A 16,026-nucleotide genomic window follows, 5' to 3' on the forward strand; every position below is an offset into this window, starting at 1 on the left:
AGAAGTGCCGTATGCCTGGGAGATCCTGCAAGATGAGGAAAGGTGTGGCACGTGTGCCGGTCTCCAGTGGCGGCTGCTGCCATGTCCCATTTGCCGCAGTTTCGGAAATCTGGATGGCAGTGCGGGAGGGCCATCGCACCGCATGGATCTGTCTTCGTCGCACAAAGGGTTCTAAGGTCTCTTGAAACAATCAGCCGGCACATCCCTACTGCTCTGATTCTTGGCACGCGTCGACAATTTAAATATAGAACAGCTACCGTGTTTCTCAAACTTAGTCACTTTCCAACCTTTTGGCCAACAGTGCCTTCCCGGATCCAGAAAATCGAGTCAGCTCTGTGTGTCAGCGCAATCAACTAGTTGTCAAAATTTTTTAGGCGCACCTGTTGTGGTTCCTCTCTATCAGAAGGCAAAGTTTATCGTTTGATGAAAAGGCCGCGGTGAAAATCTGGTGGTAAAGAAGGCATGCCGAGAGCTTTCCTCCTCACTAACCGACGTTACAACTTGGAAGAAATGACGCATACAGGTGAGTGCGTGTTCTTTGGACCCGCTTTAAATAGACTTATTGGAAATAGATGTTAGTTTGTCTGTTATGAAGCAGTCTTCAATGTGATCATGAAACTACATATCTTCCCATTTACGCCTTCTATAATCGTTCAATATGATCCTCAGAAGAAAATGGTACTACCGAACTTTTGACCATAAAAAAATATTATCTACATAGCATATATAAATGTTTTGAAACCTATTACTATATCTTCACTTTTTACATTTAGAATTATGGTTATCAACAACATCTATATGTTTTTTTCAAAAGATAGGAATTCAATAAAATAAAAGAAGTATGTGCTTTAGGCTTTTTGTTCTGTTCAATTTTTGAGAGAACAACGTATCATGCTACCGCATTGACGCTTATTGAAAATAGTTATCAAAATGATCATGACGCAGTTTATTCCAAATATGAAATAACTCCATAATAAGTATTCTACCCAAGGAACAAAATTAAAAATTGACAATAACAATAATACTTGATAATTAATTGAATTCAAACGTAGCGAGATGTTTATTACCTTCATTTTTGGCAATTTAAACCATGATGGTTTTTGATTGATGAAATATTGAAAAATGTGAGACAAAAGTCCAAAAATCTTACATCGATAAAACAATCTTTCTTTTCAGATACATCATGAAAATCAACTATATTATGCATCGAATAGATTGAAAGGTATTTGGTTTTTCATATTGTATTACAATAATGCCCTGTAATTAAACAAGTCACCTTTTTGTATCAGTCAATTCGAAATTGGTCAGGGGAGAATGATAATTATTATGGAGAAAATTAGAAAAGCATTGACTTTCAGCGCGCTCGTCATTTAGGTATACCCTATTGGAACCTTGGATATAACAATATATAGTGTTTATGTATATAATATATAAAAAAATGTGATTTTTTATTATGTTATTGTTGTCGGTTAGTCCATCTAGATGAGGGATGTGATGATCCAATACCCCCGGAATTCGAGTAATTATTTCACATGCATAAACTAAATTTCAACCTAGTTGATATGGAAATATTGGGGCATTTTTTTTCATATTCTGCTCAAAATTTGTATGGTTCTGGTATTCCCTGAAATTATTATTTTACATCGAAATTTCAACAGGGTCTGTTGTCACCGAAATAATAAGATTATGAGCGCTCATTCCCTCAACTAGGTGCTGTATCATTTCTTCACACGGTCTGTTTGTTTTTCGATATTTCGCTTCAATTTTCTAAGGTCGATCAATTATTATTTTTTGAACAAGCTGACGCGATAATTTTGTATCATTCTCAATTCAAAACCCAAAAAATATAGACATACTGACCAAATTACATAGCGAAAGGTTGGCGGAACAAGAACTTAAAAAAAGTTTACATATACCTACTTGAGAAGAGGGTAAATATGAATCGAAAATTAAATGAAGGGTACATTCATCAATTTCAAATAAAAAATGTAATCATCATTATATATAAATATATTCATATTTATTTTTTATTGTCTCGATACATATATCCCTTATTTAATCGTAATCATCTCAATTACGATTTGAAGTAGGTACCTGTAAAACACTAATCGTAATTGAATATTCTGCTTTATACCATCATATTCACCAGTATGAAGTTGAAGACTGTTGCTTCTTTTCTGATTAATGACTTTTTGAATACGCCAAATATTATTCATCTGCTACCAGTGAGTTAAGGTGACAGGTTCCACTGCTAAGTAGGTGCACATCAGGATCTCCCCTGCTGAGAAAAAACATCTAAGCAAGGGGCTTCCAAGAAAATGTATATTTTTTGACTGTTCAGTATTGAAATATTTATAATGTCATGAGATTCCGGCGAAAGGATGTTTTTTTCAATGGGAATATATAAAACTATATATTATCTTGTTAAACCTACATATACTGTATCTGAATAACACCTAAAAAACGTGAGGGGTGTTTCTGTGATAAAAATTAAGGTGAGCGTTCCATATAAAATTTTTGAAAGTCACACCCCTCCGAAGATTTACAAAAGAAATTGTTTCCTTTTTTAATTTCCTTGTTTATCTAGCTAAATACAAGAAACATGGTGAAAATTATTTGTCAATAAAACTACACTTTTTGGAATTTTTTCAACCCTGAAGTATGTTTAGAAGGGATTGAAATAGTCAACCCCCAAAATATTCAATTCATTTACTAACATTTCTATCTCAACAAATTTTTTCGCAAACTCGAGCATTTACGAGAAAAACATAAATGTATTGCAAGCTTATGTTGAGTAGCATTTTATTGAACAAGAGCCACCCAAATTATGATTCTACTAGGCTAAGAGATTTACAACTAAAACAATAGAGAAAAAACAATGAACAAAAACCTATCGAATATCGACAATACAATTCTAACATTTGTTGAAAATTTTTTTGTTAATCTTCAGAGTAGTGTAACTTTTTCGGTAGGAGGTTTTTCGAAAATGTTATACTAAATACCTACCTTGATTTTCATCTCAGAATCACCCCCATTTTTTGTTGTGTTGTGTTATGCAGATACACCCTGTATGTACACCGGCGAAATTAGACTAACATACATAATTTCAACGAAATTTGTAGTTCAGTTTCTATTTAATTCCTTTCAGCAATTTTTTTGCATTATAGCTTGATTCCTCAGGAATATACATGTTCAAATGCCGTCCTCAGTTACTTCATTTTTTGTTATAAACAGGGGCGGACAAAAAACAGTGTAAATAAACTTTTATTCAGAACATCCTGTGGAGTGAATCGTTGATAGCCGACAGAATTTACGAACGTTCAGATGTTTCCTGACCTTTTCTGAACATTTCCTCTGTTTATTAATTGCAATATCTTAATTTTGAGACAAATTAAGCACTTTATATATTACCGTTGTTGAACAGAAAATTAATGTTTTGAATCGCTCTAAAGCTCTTTAAGTTAATGGATACACTGAACCAAAAGTGTGCATAAATCCCATGAACGTATTCAGTCATCCCTTCTCGACCGATGAACAGAGACTTTAATACAGTGAAAAGTTGTTCATCGAATTGTTTTCATTGAATTGTTTTCAGTGAATCAAGAAGCAACTTCCATTAAACCAATGAAACGTTCATTATTACAACGTTCGGTTCATTATTCGATCTGTTGTCCGAAGCAGTTAATGCAAGACTTTATACATATCATGAACCATAGCCGTCTTTATTATGCTGTGAATGAACTAAGTTCCTCTAACCAATGAATATTTCATCTTTCATGAAAACAGCCCCTGTATCTAAACAATCCCGAAGAATCAAGCTACAACTGAAAAAAAATTGCTAAAGTAGGTCAAAGGTTTAAGAAAAAAATTAACCACAAACTTCATTGAAATTTTGTTAGTTCCCCTAATTTTACCGGTGTGTATATTTCAAACAAGGTATAATTAATCAACTCCAAAGAAAATCGTCAGTATATCACTAGAAGTCCAAAGCTAATGATATTTTATTAGAGCTTTCATTTTTTTCAAATTTAGAGATACATTAAGACCACTTGTAAGAACTGAACCACCTTTTTATAATAATATAATACTATATGTTTCCTAAAGTAAAATAAACAGAACAAAACTAAAGCTAGTTCAATTTATCAATGGCAATAGTTTTTGTTATTTGCATTTTTCAACATGGGTTAGTTCACTAATAGATTGGATGATGAAAACGCGCCTAAAAACAGCAAATTTTATTTCCTCATATTTTACAGAATATTCGAAAACAAAATATAGAATTATTAGTTATTGATTTTGAATTTCAAATCGAATAAGTTCTTGTGCAGTCTTTGTGACTCCGAAAGTCCGAAATTATACAAGCCGTACAACTTTGCTTCCGCCGAAATTCGAGGCTTTATTGTAAAAAACTGGTTATACATTTATGATTCAAAGTATTGTCCATCGCTGGCCACTACTTTCTCCCATCTTTCAGGCAGCGTACGAACCCCGCGTTAAAAAAACTGGTCATCTTTTGAAGAGATCCACGAATCGATCCAATTTTCTACTTCTTCATAAGACCGGAAATGCTGGTCAGTCAGGCCGTGCGCCATTGATCAAAACAAGTGTTAGTCCGAGGGAGCAACGTCTGGAGAATACGGCGGGTGGTGTAGGACTTTCCATTTCAACGTTTCCAAGTATGTTTTGACCCCTTTCGAGACATTGGGACGAGCATTATCATGCTGTAGAATCACTTAATCATGTTTCTCGTTGTATTGCGGCCGTTTGTCATTCAATACTCGGCTCAAGCGCATTAATTGCTTTCGATAACGATCGTATGTGATTGTTTTAGTCGGTTTTAACAACTCATAATACACTACGCCGAGCTGGTCCCACCAAATACTGAGCATGACCTTGGAACCGTGAATATTCGGTTAGGTCGTCGACGTGGAAGCTTGGCTGCGATATCCCCATGATTTTCTGCGCTTGGGAGTATCGTAATGAACCCATTTTTCGTCCCCAGTCACAATGTGATGCAGAAATCCCTTCCGTCTTTGATTTGCAAGCAGCTGTTCACAAGCAAACAAACGCCGTTCAACATCTCTCGGTTCAATCATTCCCATGACTTTCAAGCGTTTTGAAATGGCTTGTTGCGTCTCTCCCAATGATTCTGCCAATTCTTGTTGCTTTTGACACGAGTCTTGATCAAGTAATGCCTCCAATTGTGAATCTTCGAAAACTTTCATCGCCATACAGGTCTTCGACATCAAAATCACCGTTCTTGATGCGTTGAAACCACTCTCGGCGCGTTCTTCCACTAATAGCGGCCCCACTTTAGGTATTTGAGAGATAAAGTTTAATGCTGACAGCTCTCATAATCGCCGATACAAGCACTACAACTTTTCATAAACATTTATAATTGTTCTCTCAGCGGTATAGACTTCTTCTATGATCCTGGATTTTATATCTGCACTGCATGCATTTATAATTTCTGTCAATTATTCGATGTCAGTCTATCAACGTAAGAGATAAAAGCCCCTGTATACACTAAAAAGGCCGGCGAAGGTACTCGATGCCCCTCTATAGCTGTTGTTATTTTATTCTCGTCAGGTCTTAGGATTGTCTATCGCTTCTCCGCTTCCTATGAACTTCCTCCTCATTACAATATCGAAAAGATATACCAATAATGTAATATAAATAACTTTTTTTCATCACTGATAAATAGAGATTATTAAAGATAACTTTTTATCTCAGGTGATCATAACAGTACTCAGCAAGGTGAAAATGAAAACTTAGTACAAGGATCGTCGACTAAACTCCCTGACAACATTTTTGGCTGTCCAGATGAACTCTACAATTTGACTAAACTAGCCGAAATCGCAGTTGCTACAGGAGAAATTCTCGACCAGAAAAAATTCTTGGGTAAATGTTCAGCGTCTGCCTCGGAAACATTCTATTCAGGCTATACCCATAAACTCTTCGACAAATCTTCAAAGATTCCAAGACCACATTTGAATAAAGTGAGTAAAATCGATGTCAATATATCCTATATTACAGAAAACTCAAGTTTTTGTTTGATTATCTTCACAATATAAGGATTTGATTATCAAATAACAAATTAATTACAGGTTAGTAATTCTAAATCATCGTTAAGTCAAAAGACAGAAGGAAACTCACCTACAACAAGTGAACAAGGAGATCACGAATGTCCTGAATGTGGAAAAACTTACAGGTACTAATCCATAAATTCTTTATGATAGCATAGATCATTTCAATCGATAAGAGACACCACTAAATAAGAAATCCAAATAAGTGTAACAAACATACTCAAAAAATAAGAGATTCGTGAACAAAAACTCCAATTTGGTCAGCGTTTACCGCAGTAGTCGAAAGTAAAAGCACTTCATATTCTATACTACTTTCGAATCCTCGACAATCCATAGTCCATATCAATCAAACTTGGCCACATTTTGAAACAGTTACCTTGAATGACTTTCAACAAAACCTTGTTAATTTATTAACGTGGCCAGCCCGATCTCTGATCTTTCAGCTATTTAGGAAATATGTGATATAACGAGAGGCTGAATACTTACTTCTACCTATCCTCCACATAATGTGACGGACTTGAAATTAGATAGTTATATACTTAAATTTCGCGATGTATCACAAGTATCAGTAAAGTATGGTTAGACGTGGTGTACCCTGCTGGAAGCAATAAATCTCGTAACGTGAAGCTCCGACCTAGAAACTGGGTTGGCATATGAGGATATTCAATCACTTTGACTCAAACCTCTCGGCAAAACCATTGGATTGATGACCGCTTCCTTGCAATAAACTTCATAAATCGTTTGGACAAAAAGTCTTCCCTATGGTATACCAATGAACCAAAATCGTAGAGAGGCACAAGCATTGGGATATACGGACCTAAATTAAGGATATCTTAAGCCCTGGGAAGTGAGCCTTCCCAAACGGAGACACTAGCTGACTAGGTGTATATACGTGCGCTTAAGAGTATCTTAAGAGAAACCTTAAGGTAGGAATATTTATATCATTACGTACAGGCAGGCCACGCTGAGGTCCCCGGAATCACATAACCAGAGGTAATATGACAAAGCAAGTGGCCATGGGCAATAAAGTAACTCTACTACAAGTACCGAGGCTTTGTGTCATTGAAGAGACAGTCGATTAACTTGCGAAAAGAGCATCAAGGTTAACACCTGTGGGTTTTAAACTTTTTTGTGGGCTTGAAGAAGACCAATATAAAGCAGAGATCCAGGAAAGGGTTTTGGAAAATAGAATAACTCTCTGGAGGAGTACTCCAGGTCTTGCCCTTGGTGCTTTCATCGGCCTATATCAGAAAGCTCTTGAAGCTTAACTTCGGGTAATGGTGGGATTTCTGACAAGCCACTATCTGTGCAAATATCTTTTGTAGCGCATGATAAAGTCAGCAGATGAGATTTGCAGGTTCTGTGGAACGGAGGTAGAAACAGCTGAACACATGGTGTGCAAATGTCCGGGGTTGACTGGCCTAAGAACCACTCATATGGGAAAGTCAGTCCTGGATACCCAAGAGCTATCAAGGCTCCTAAGGATGTTGTTGGTTTCGTTAATATCAATGGCCTCCTTATGTCTGTATGAATGAGTAGGGTTAAGAGCAAAAGATCAATGTGACCGCTGTTTAGAAGACCGATCGAGCCGCAACGATTCAAAATAAATAAATAACGATAATGATCAGACGTAGGAATGATGTTCAAGGTCCAATTTATTATTTCCTTCTGTATGAATAATCTTCGGCTTTCGAATTATTTCGGCTTTGGTTCATGTCAGTGTTGAAAGTGGATATATATTACTTATATAGAAAATAATTGAATATATTTTTTCCAGCACCTCTTCCAATTTGGCACGGCATCGCCAAACTCACCGCAGTCCAGCTGATAAAAAGGCTCGAAGATGTCCTCATTGCGACAAACTCTACGTCAGTATGCCTGCGTTCTCAATGCACGTTCGAACTCACAACCAGGGTTGCAAGTGTCAATTTTGCGGAAAATGTTTTTCGAGGCCGTGGCTACTTCAAGGACACATTAGAACACATACGGGTGAGTACCTTTTCCCCTTTCAATAAGAAAGTTTATGAAACATTTGAAATTGATATTTTAAAGGGTTTTCCAAAGAGAATAGCACGCAAGCAATAGGGTTTGAGTGGAAGAGCAGGGGTGTATGGCTTCATCACCATCTGAACTCCGCCCTGTAATTGATTTTTTCTGATGTTTTTTTTTTTTTAATTGTAATATTTTCTATTATCTTCAATAAAGGCATTATTATTATTATTATATCTGGGCTGCTGACAGATCTTTTAGCATTTGACAAGAAAATCCACGTCTGAACCAATACTTATAACATTTACTAATTACTATATAAGTAGATTGTAAATATGCAATAAACAGTTAATAAAAAAAAAAAAAAAAAAAAAAAAAATTACTAAAAATGGACCGATACCACGCTTAAACAACTCATTGAAATTTTAAAAAATCACTACAAAATGGTGAAAATTTTGCAGTCACAGTTCGCAAAACTAAAGCACTTTTGGGTCGTTGTGAAGCAACTTTTCGGCTGGCAATAGTGAAACTGGTACACAAATTTGCGCTGTTGGGACAAGTTAGTGATGTGAAGAATAGAAATCATGAGCGTCGCTCAAGAACAACTGAGAATATTGCATAGTGTTGATGAAAACCCAAATTTGTCGATTCTTCGGCTATCTTGGGAATTAAGCATTCAACAAACGAAACTACATTGGGGCCGTTGTACTTTGCATAAAACTCAGGTCTTAAGGCTTTTAAAGTTCCATCAACACAATAGTTCGAGCCGGTTGATCATCAGCAACATCGTATCTTCGAGGATTAGGTCCTTGAAATGTATGGAAATGATCTGGATTTTCATCGAAAAATCATCTTCAGTGATGAGGCCTATTTTCATCTCAGAGGCTGCGTTAATAAGCAGAATTGTTGTAAAGGGTGTTTTTTTTCGAGGTATATAACTTTAAGTTGGCATTACTGTTCAAGATGGCGACCGATTTAACAGCTGTCAAGTGATTTATTCTCAGTTTGGTTTGGCAATTCATCGTGAATAGACTCAAGCCTGAACAACGCTTGCAAATAGTGCAATTTTATTTCGAAATAATGGTTCTGTGCGGAATACGTATCGCGCACTACGTCCATTTTATTTTGTTTAGCGATGAAGCGCACTTCTGGTTGAATGGCTACGTCAACAAACAAAACTGCCGCATTTGGAGTGGAGCTAATCCTCAAGTGTATGTCGAAACACCGTTAACATCCAGAAAAACTGACTGTTTGGTGCGCTTTATGGGCTGGTGAAATCATTGGTCTGTACTTCTTCAAAAACGATGATGGCCAGAACGTTACAGTCAATGGTGATCGGTATAGAGCCATGATTACTAACTTTTTCATTCCTGAATTGAACAACCATGATGTCCAGGAGCTGTGTCACACAGCTCGTGCCACAATCGATTTATTGAAAGACAAGTTTGGTGACCGCCTAATTTCACGTTTTGGACCTGTGAATTGGCCTCCAAGATCTTGTGATTTAACATCGCTAGACTACTTTCTGTGGGGATATGTTAAGTCATTGGTCTATGCGGATAAGCCACAAACCCAACATTCGCCATGTTATTGCCAATATACGGCCACAAATGTTGGAAAAAGTCATCGAAAATTGGACATCCAGATTGGACTACATCCGAACCAGCCGTGGCGGTCATATGCCACAAATCATATTTAAAATGTAATGCCACAAGATTATCTGGCGGATAAATAAAATTCATGTTTATCGAATAATATATCGTTGATTATTGCAATTTAAAATTATATAGCTCTAAAAAAACACCCTTTATTTGGGGCTCAGAAAATCCAAGAATGATTGTTGAAAAACCTCTTCATTCTCAACTATTTAGTTCGATTTTTGGACTGGTGGTGTGATTGGACCTTACTCATTCGAAAATGGGTCTGGTGTAACTATAAAGATGAATGGATTGAGCTGCCGAACTATAATTAATGATTTTATGGCCGGAAGTTAAATAGTATATTGATGTGGACGACGTTTATTCTCAACAAGAGAAGTCTACATCCCACACAAGCATCAAAACAATCGCAATTTTATAACAAAAGTTTCCTTTCTGTGTTACTTCTTGAAGAGGGTATCATAATTGGCCATCAAGATCTTGTGTTTTAACACCTCTCATCTTTTTTTGGGGGGAGGAGTGTTGTGGAGGTGACACGTGAAAGATAAGGTCTAGCCAATGCTCCACAATCGATTCAAGACATCAAAGATGTAATTCGTGAAGTTATCAAGGAGATACAGCCGCAAATGTGCAAATTGGTCTTGGAATATTTCATGGAAAGGATATGGTACTGCAACAGTAGTATTGGCAGCCATTTGACTGATATCGTTTTTCATCGTTAATGGCATACCTTCCTCTTTACAATGAAATGAATATCCATTGATTTCTCTTTATATAGGTTTTTTGTTAATATCAAAATATCAAAATGAAACTTTTTATTGGAAAACCCTTCATATTATAATTTGAATCACAATGTTAAGCTCAAATAAGACTAACACTATTGAAGCCATATATTAGATCCTGAAATCATGATATTTTTTAATCTTAAATCAAGGAATTAACTCAATTCTCTCTTTTCAGGAGAAAAGCCTTTCAAATGCACAATTTGCAGTAAGGCTTTCGCCGACAAGTCCAATCTGCGAGCACACATCCAAACACATTCCAATACAAAACCTCACATATGTGGTAGGTGCGGTAAGGCTTTCGCCTTGAAGTCCTACCTTTACAAACACGAGGAATCTTCCTGTATGAGGATCCACGGTAGGAATTCCCCAGCTGGGTCAGAAAAATGCAAAGCATCTCCAACGCCAGTCATAATGTCCGTGGGCAACGTAGACGTCAACGTCAGAAAGGTGATGGAAAGCTATCCAAAGCCTTCTGTGATTTATAGATCGACCGTCATATCGCCAAATCCAGAACGTTTGCTCTACTCCAGACTGCAGCACCCGTCCACTGTCATAAGCACTGGTAAATCTACTCATTATTGCATTTCTCAAGATCAGCCTATGGATTTCTCGACAGGGCCTAAGAAAACGTTCGAAGATAACAAAATCTTTTGCGGCCCAAACAGACCCAACGAATTCGGTGTTGCCAGAACTATTGTCGTTTAACTCGAATATCAGTTTGATTTATTCGTGCATTTAAAAAAAGAAATTCCTAAAGAGGGGGCCATTCAATAATCTATAGGTGTTCTTGAATATTTGAATGTAGGGATTTGGAAATTCAGTTTCTCATGTTTAAATGTTGAATGTTTCATTGTTAAAGTATATCCGAAGCTTTTTTGAAGATATAGACTAAATAATGCAAAAATGTTCGGATATTGGATATAAAGAAAAATGTATAAATCGAATTATAAATAAAATAAATACAACATCTCTAAGAAAGTTAAACGCGCTTAACGAAATATTTTTTTCATTATAAGTATAAAAATATGAAATATCAATAGATATGTGATACATGGTCGTTATAAATTCTCTATAAATGATGCTGGCTTGGAATTTTTGTTGATTATTTTTTTATGAACAGTATGCTTGTGAAACGGAAAATTCCAGAGTCAACTGCGTTGTTGAGATAGTTTATAAAAACCCCATCCATGAAGCTAAAGAACAAAACATTGTACAACAATCATGGCGTTTATGTTGCTGCATCTTCGTTACAAAATGTTTTTCAATGTTTTACCTCAAAACGTTGAGCTCAGGTGCTTATTTAGGCTCATTAACAATATGAACAGTATATAGAAAAGGATTCAAACATAAGAAAAAACTAGATGATACGATTGAAATGTGAATATCATAGCAATTGACCATATTCACCGTCGCCATATTGTTGTGCGACAATACCAACTACCCAGTGTTCCCAACGGAGAAATATTGAGTTTACTAGAAAAATTCCACAATATAAAGTTTATAATTGTGGTTTATGTGTGAATTCCGGAGTACCTTTTCTGGCTGCTACGCCAGATAGGCTTGTTTGGGACAATATTTCGCAAAAATTTCACCTTTTGGAAATAAAAACATTAGTGAAAGGTAGTTTTATATACAAATTAACTAAGGCTGAGTGTAAAAATGAAGGCTTCGCTCCATTTTTGGAAATATTCAGTGCAAGAATAATCTCTATGGCTGATAGTATTTTTGATATAAGCGATATTTTTCTAGTAAACTCAATATTTCTCCGTTGGGAACACTGAGTAGTTGGTATTGTCGCACAACAGTATGGCGACGGTGAATATGGTCAATTCCAACGATGAAAATTAGCATATATACAGGGTGTACACTTTTAAAACGGCCTAACTTCAAGTGGAGATTATACAAGTGATTTGCAACAAAAAATGTCATATAATACATGGTCGAAATGTTGGCCTGCAAAATAGAGAAGTTTTTACTGCAAAGAAAACATATTCTCACTTATTGTTTTTCATTCATAAAACGAATGGAGAGATACGGCTTATTTCGATGTCTTCAGACATCTTCCTCACCACACTCGTCAGTAAAACTCTTTTGCCACTCATGCATGACTTCTCATATTAAGGCAAATTTAATGCTCCTTCGGAATATATGATCAAATTCAATGAGGATGCTGAAATTGATAAGATATAATTGGTTTTGTGGAAAAAAGTGATGAATTCCGTGAAATCAAGAAATGTTAAATTGAAGAATAACCGCCAACACTTCGACCATGTGTTATATGAAATTTTTGTTGCAAATCACTTGTATAATCTCCCCTTGAAGTTATGCCGTTTTAAAAGTGTACACCCTGTATATGTGCTGATTTGTAATGCAATTCTAGGCGCTTCTGGTATGTTTATGAACAAAAAATATTTAAGCACTACCTATCATATCAGTATGAGGATTTGTCATCTTAGGATCATTATTACATATCTGGTTGACGATAAAGATTGAAAGATCATAAAAAATTAGTTGAGAGCAGTTCTATACCTATTCCATAATTAGATTTACTCGAGAAGAAAAATTCAAGGAAACAATTTTGTGAGGAAAACATTTTACATTCGTTGGTTTTCTGTTGTTTTAATGAATACTCTATTCATAAATAAAAAATCTTATGATTAACCGTAAGATATTCATTTTCAAGTATGATTACTTTGAAAGAATGTATTATAATATAATATTGAAGCCCTTTAAAGGCAGCTTATTCAGGATCGTTTCGATTATGATGTTTATTAATATTACTTTTCTTGATATTAATGTGCACGCTTAAGTAAAATTTCCAATAATGTTTCATTATCGGTTGTTTGAGAAAATACCGTTCTGGCAAGAATCTCGCGGTATTGCTAGGAATGCAATTTAAAACCTGGTCCTCATTAGGAGGCAATAGTTCAAAAAGTATATGCAAACAGTCAACCTTTTATGGCGGTTACAAGTGTCTGCCAAGGTACTACCTAGGTGCTTATGTAATATATCCAAGGAATTTTAGGTGCTTACCCTTGACTAAACTAGCTATATTGATAATTCGCACATGTGGTCAGTTGGAAAGCTAAACAATATATTAAAAATCCAAGAGTTTCTCCATGCCTCCTTCAACCCTGTTAAAACGTTCATATAGTTTCGTTCTCAGAGTAATAAAATACATAGAAATATCATCACCATCTCTTTTTTTGAAGCCAAAATCATCAACTTGCTGTTATCTATCTCGAAATGTTACCATTAAAATGGCATAGTTTCGACGCGGGCAGGCGAAAAAGTATGTAGAACTCAAATACTCAAATTGATTCAAGATTAGTACGTGGTGGGATTACCACCCTGTGGCTTTCTGCGTATCAGTCAAGCATTATTAGGCATCCATTCATTTACTCTCTGGCGTTCCTGCGATGACCAAACTTTGTACGGTGTACGAAGTTGTATAGCATATCCAAAGTCACTTGAACTAGTCCATAAAAACGCTTGGGCATATGTCCCTTTGAAGTAGATACCGCGATCCGCTGAATAGCGGGGTTAATTTGAAAGTATTGTTAGGCAATAAATTCACTGGCACCAAAGGAATTTCTGGAAAATTTTATAAAGGAAATATTCTGGCTTCCTCCAAGTGACTTTGATTATACCATACATTCCTTTACCTTTTTACTCTTTACGAAGCGTATAAGTAGAGGGCAGCACTGTGCGACGGTTGATCATTTTCTCACAGAATTATAGTTTTACCATTGTTTAAGGAGAAGATAGTTGGTTACTCGCCCTGCAAAGGGCATTGGATGTGCGTATGTGGCGGTACCTATTAGAATTATGTGGCAAACTCAGAATTTTTGGGGTCCATCCTAATGCGCCCTCTAGGCGGCTATTTCTATAATCATTTGTCGGTAAAGAGGTTTCTACATTGGGTACAAAACTTGACTTAAACAATGGTTTTACCTCTTTTGTAATGATTTTTTGTTTGTTTTTTTTTTCACGAATATTTTAAAAATATATCAGTGCTTCGTACATTGAACATATCATCAATTCTTTTGCGAAAAACGAAAAGTTATCAAATTTTTTTTTTATTCGCAAATTGAAAATATTGTCATTCTATAATGTAGATTATTGTTCAAACCGATAAAAATCAGTTGTATGTAAGAGGAAAAATCTATAATTTTGTTTTGAACTGAGCAGTCACATGGTGGTATTCCCTCTTAACAGTCTTAATAATTAAACCCCCACCTCTCATCACCTTACCTCAACTTTCCAGAAATCCAAATAACAAAGACAGATAATATTTGGCTTCGAAACAATCACTTCTACTACTATGGCAGCAGGGCATTTCTATTTATTTTATTGCTCTTGGGTTTCAATGTTATTAACATTATGAATATCGAATCGGTATCTATCGTTAAATGATCGTTTCGAAGCGTAAAATATTTATTTTGATCATTTTGGTAGTATTGTTCATGGGACCAAATCATATCAAATCAAAAAGAAAAAAATTACCAGGGAAATTTTTAATTTTCCGGGTTTCCTGGGGTTCTGGGTTAGCTGAAAGTGCCTTAATGTATCTAAATTGATAGAGTACTAATTTTTCGTTTAGTTTGGTACCTCAACGAACGAAATCGTGTATTTATAATACCAGTATGAGTTAAATTAACCATCAGTCTCACCAAGAATTTTTTTTAGTTCATAATTTCGATTTTTTCAATGAATGTTGATTTGGCTCATCTTTTGAAATGTCGTGTTATTTCTTGATTTCAAATATTCCAGGAAATATTTGATTTTTAGTTCATCAATTTCTTATCCGAATGTTTAAAATGTACAAGTACGCGTATATTTTTGAACAAATATTAAAAATTGAAGAAAAAAAACGAAAATTGTGATTTCGATCAATATACTGAATGAAAGAGATGCGCAAGTTGTGTATTAACATATGTCAAATAATTTTTTAATTTATTGAGAATTTTATTTATTTTATTATTTATTGCTCTTCATTTACCTATTTATTTTCATCATTTATGTAAATTGAATAGACGAGAGTGGGTCTAGTCTTGAAAATGTCATTGAGAGTTTCCGATTCCTCATGTGATGTTTATTTTATGTTATTTTTTTCGTAATCATTTTGGTATTTTTATTTTAAGGTTTATGTTTAGATCTTTCTAGTCAATATTTTTAAGCACGCTTCACATCCCTTAAAAATTCATTTATTGATTGATAGTGTCTACTTTCAATGTCAATTGGTAATACAAGTCTAAATATAATTTTACCTTTGATATCGATGAACAGATTCAGAGGTTTTATTGAACAAAAATATTTTCAATTCATCAATATGCCTCATTATTATCTACATGAAACAATTTATATATGCAATTTAAAATTAAGATATTTCTGTGTTAGTAATCGTGATTGAATAATTAATTATTAAGTGAATGTACTGAATTCATTTCTTCGTTGTCATAGTTTTAAGGAAAAAGATTTTTCAATTTTAATATTGAAATGTTTAGC

At 35.1% G+C, this 16,026-nt stretch overlaps 1 protein-coding gene across 1 annotated transcript; it reads left to right on the forward strand.

Moving 5' to 3' along the window:
- Positions 1-293: 293 nt before the first annotated feature.
- On the forward strand, positions 294-11,487 carry LOC123672219 (zinc finger protein 709-like). Its single transcript, XM_045606234.1, has 5 exons — positions 294-523; positions 5,734-5,999; positions 6,108-6,211; positions 7,864-8,075; positions 10,694-11,487. The coding sequence occupies exons 1-5, from the start codon at positions 463-465 to the stop codon at positions 11,221-11,223; spliced, it is 1,173 nt and encodes a 390-aa protein (XP_045462190.1). The 5' UTR covers positions 294-462; the 3' UTR covers positions 11,224-11,487.
- The last annotated feature ends 4,539 nt before the right edge of the window (positions 11,488-16,026 follow it).

Source organism: Harmonia axyridis, chromosome 2, assembly GCF_914767665.1.
Source record: "Harmonia axyridis chromosome 2, icHarAxyr1.1, whole genome shotgun sequence".
NCBI lineage: Eukaryota > Metazoa > Arthropoda > Insecta > Coleoptera > Coccinellidae > Harmonia > Harmonia axyridis.

What these genes read in the sequence shown, in the direction of transcription:
- LOC123672219 (XM_045606234.1), top strand. Translation starts at nt 463, where the DNA reads ATGCCGAGAGCTTTCCTCCTCACTAACCGACGTTACAACTTGGAAGAA. An exon ending in GGAAGAAATGACGCATACAG is followed by an intron (nt 524 to 5,733) that starts GTGAGTGCGTGT and finishes TTTTTATCTCAG; the next exon opens with GTGATCATAACAGTACTCAG. An exon ending in CAAGACCACATTTGAATAAA is followed by an intron (nt 6,000 to 6,107) that starts GTGAGTAAAATC and finishes AATTAATTACAG; the next exon opens with GTTAGTAATTCTAAATCATC.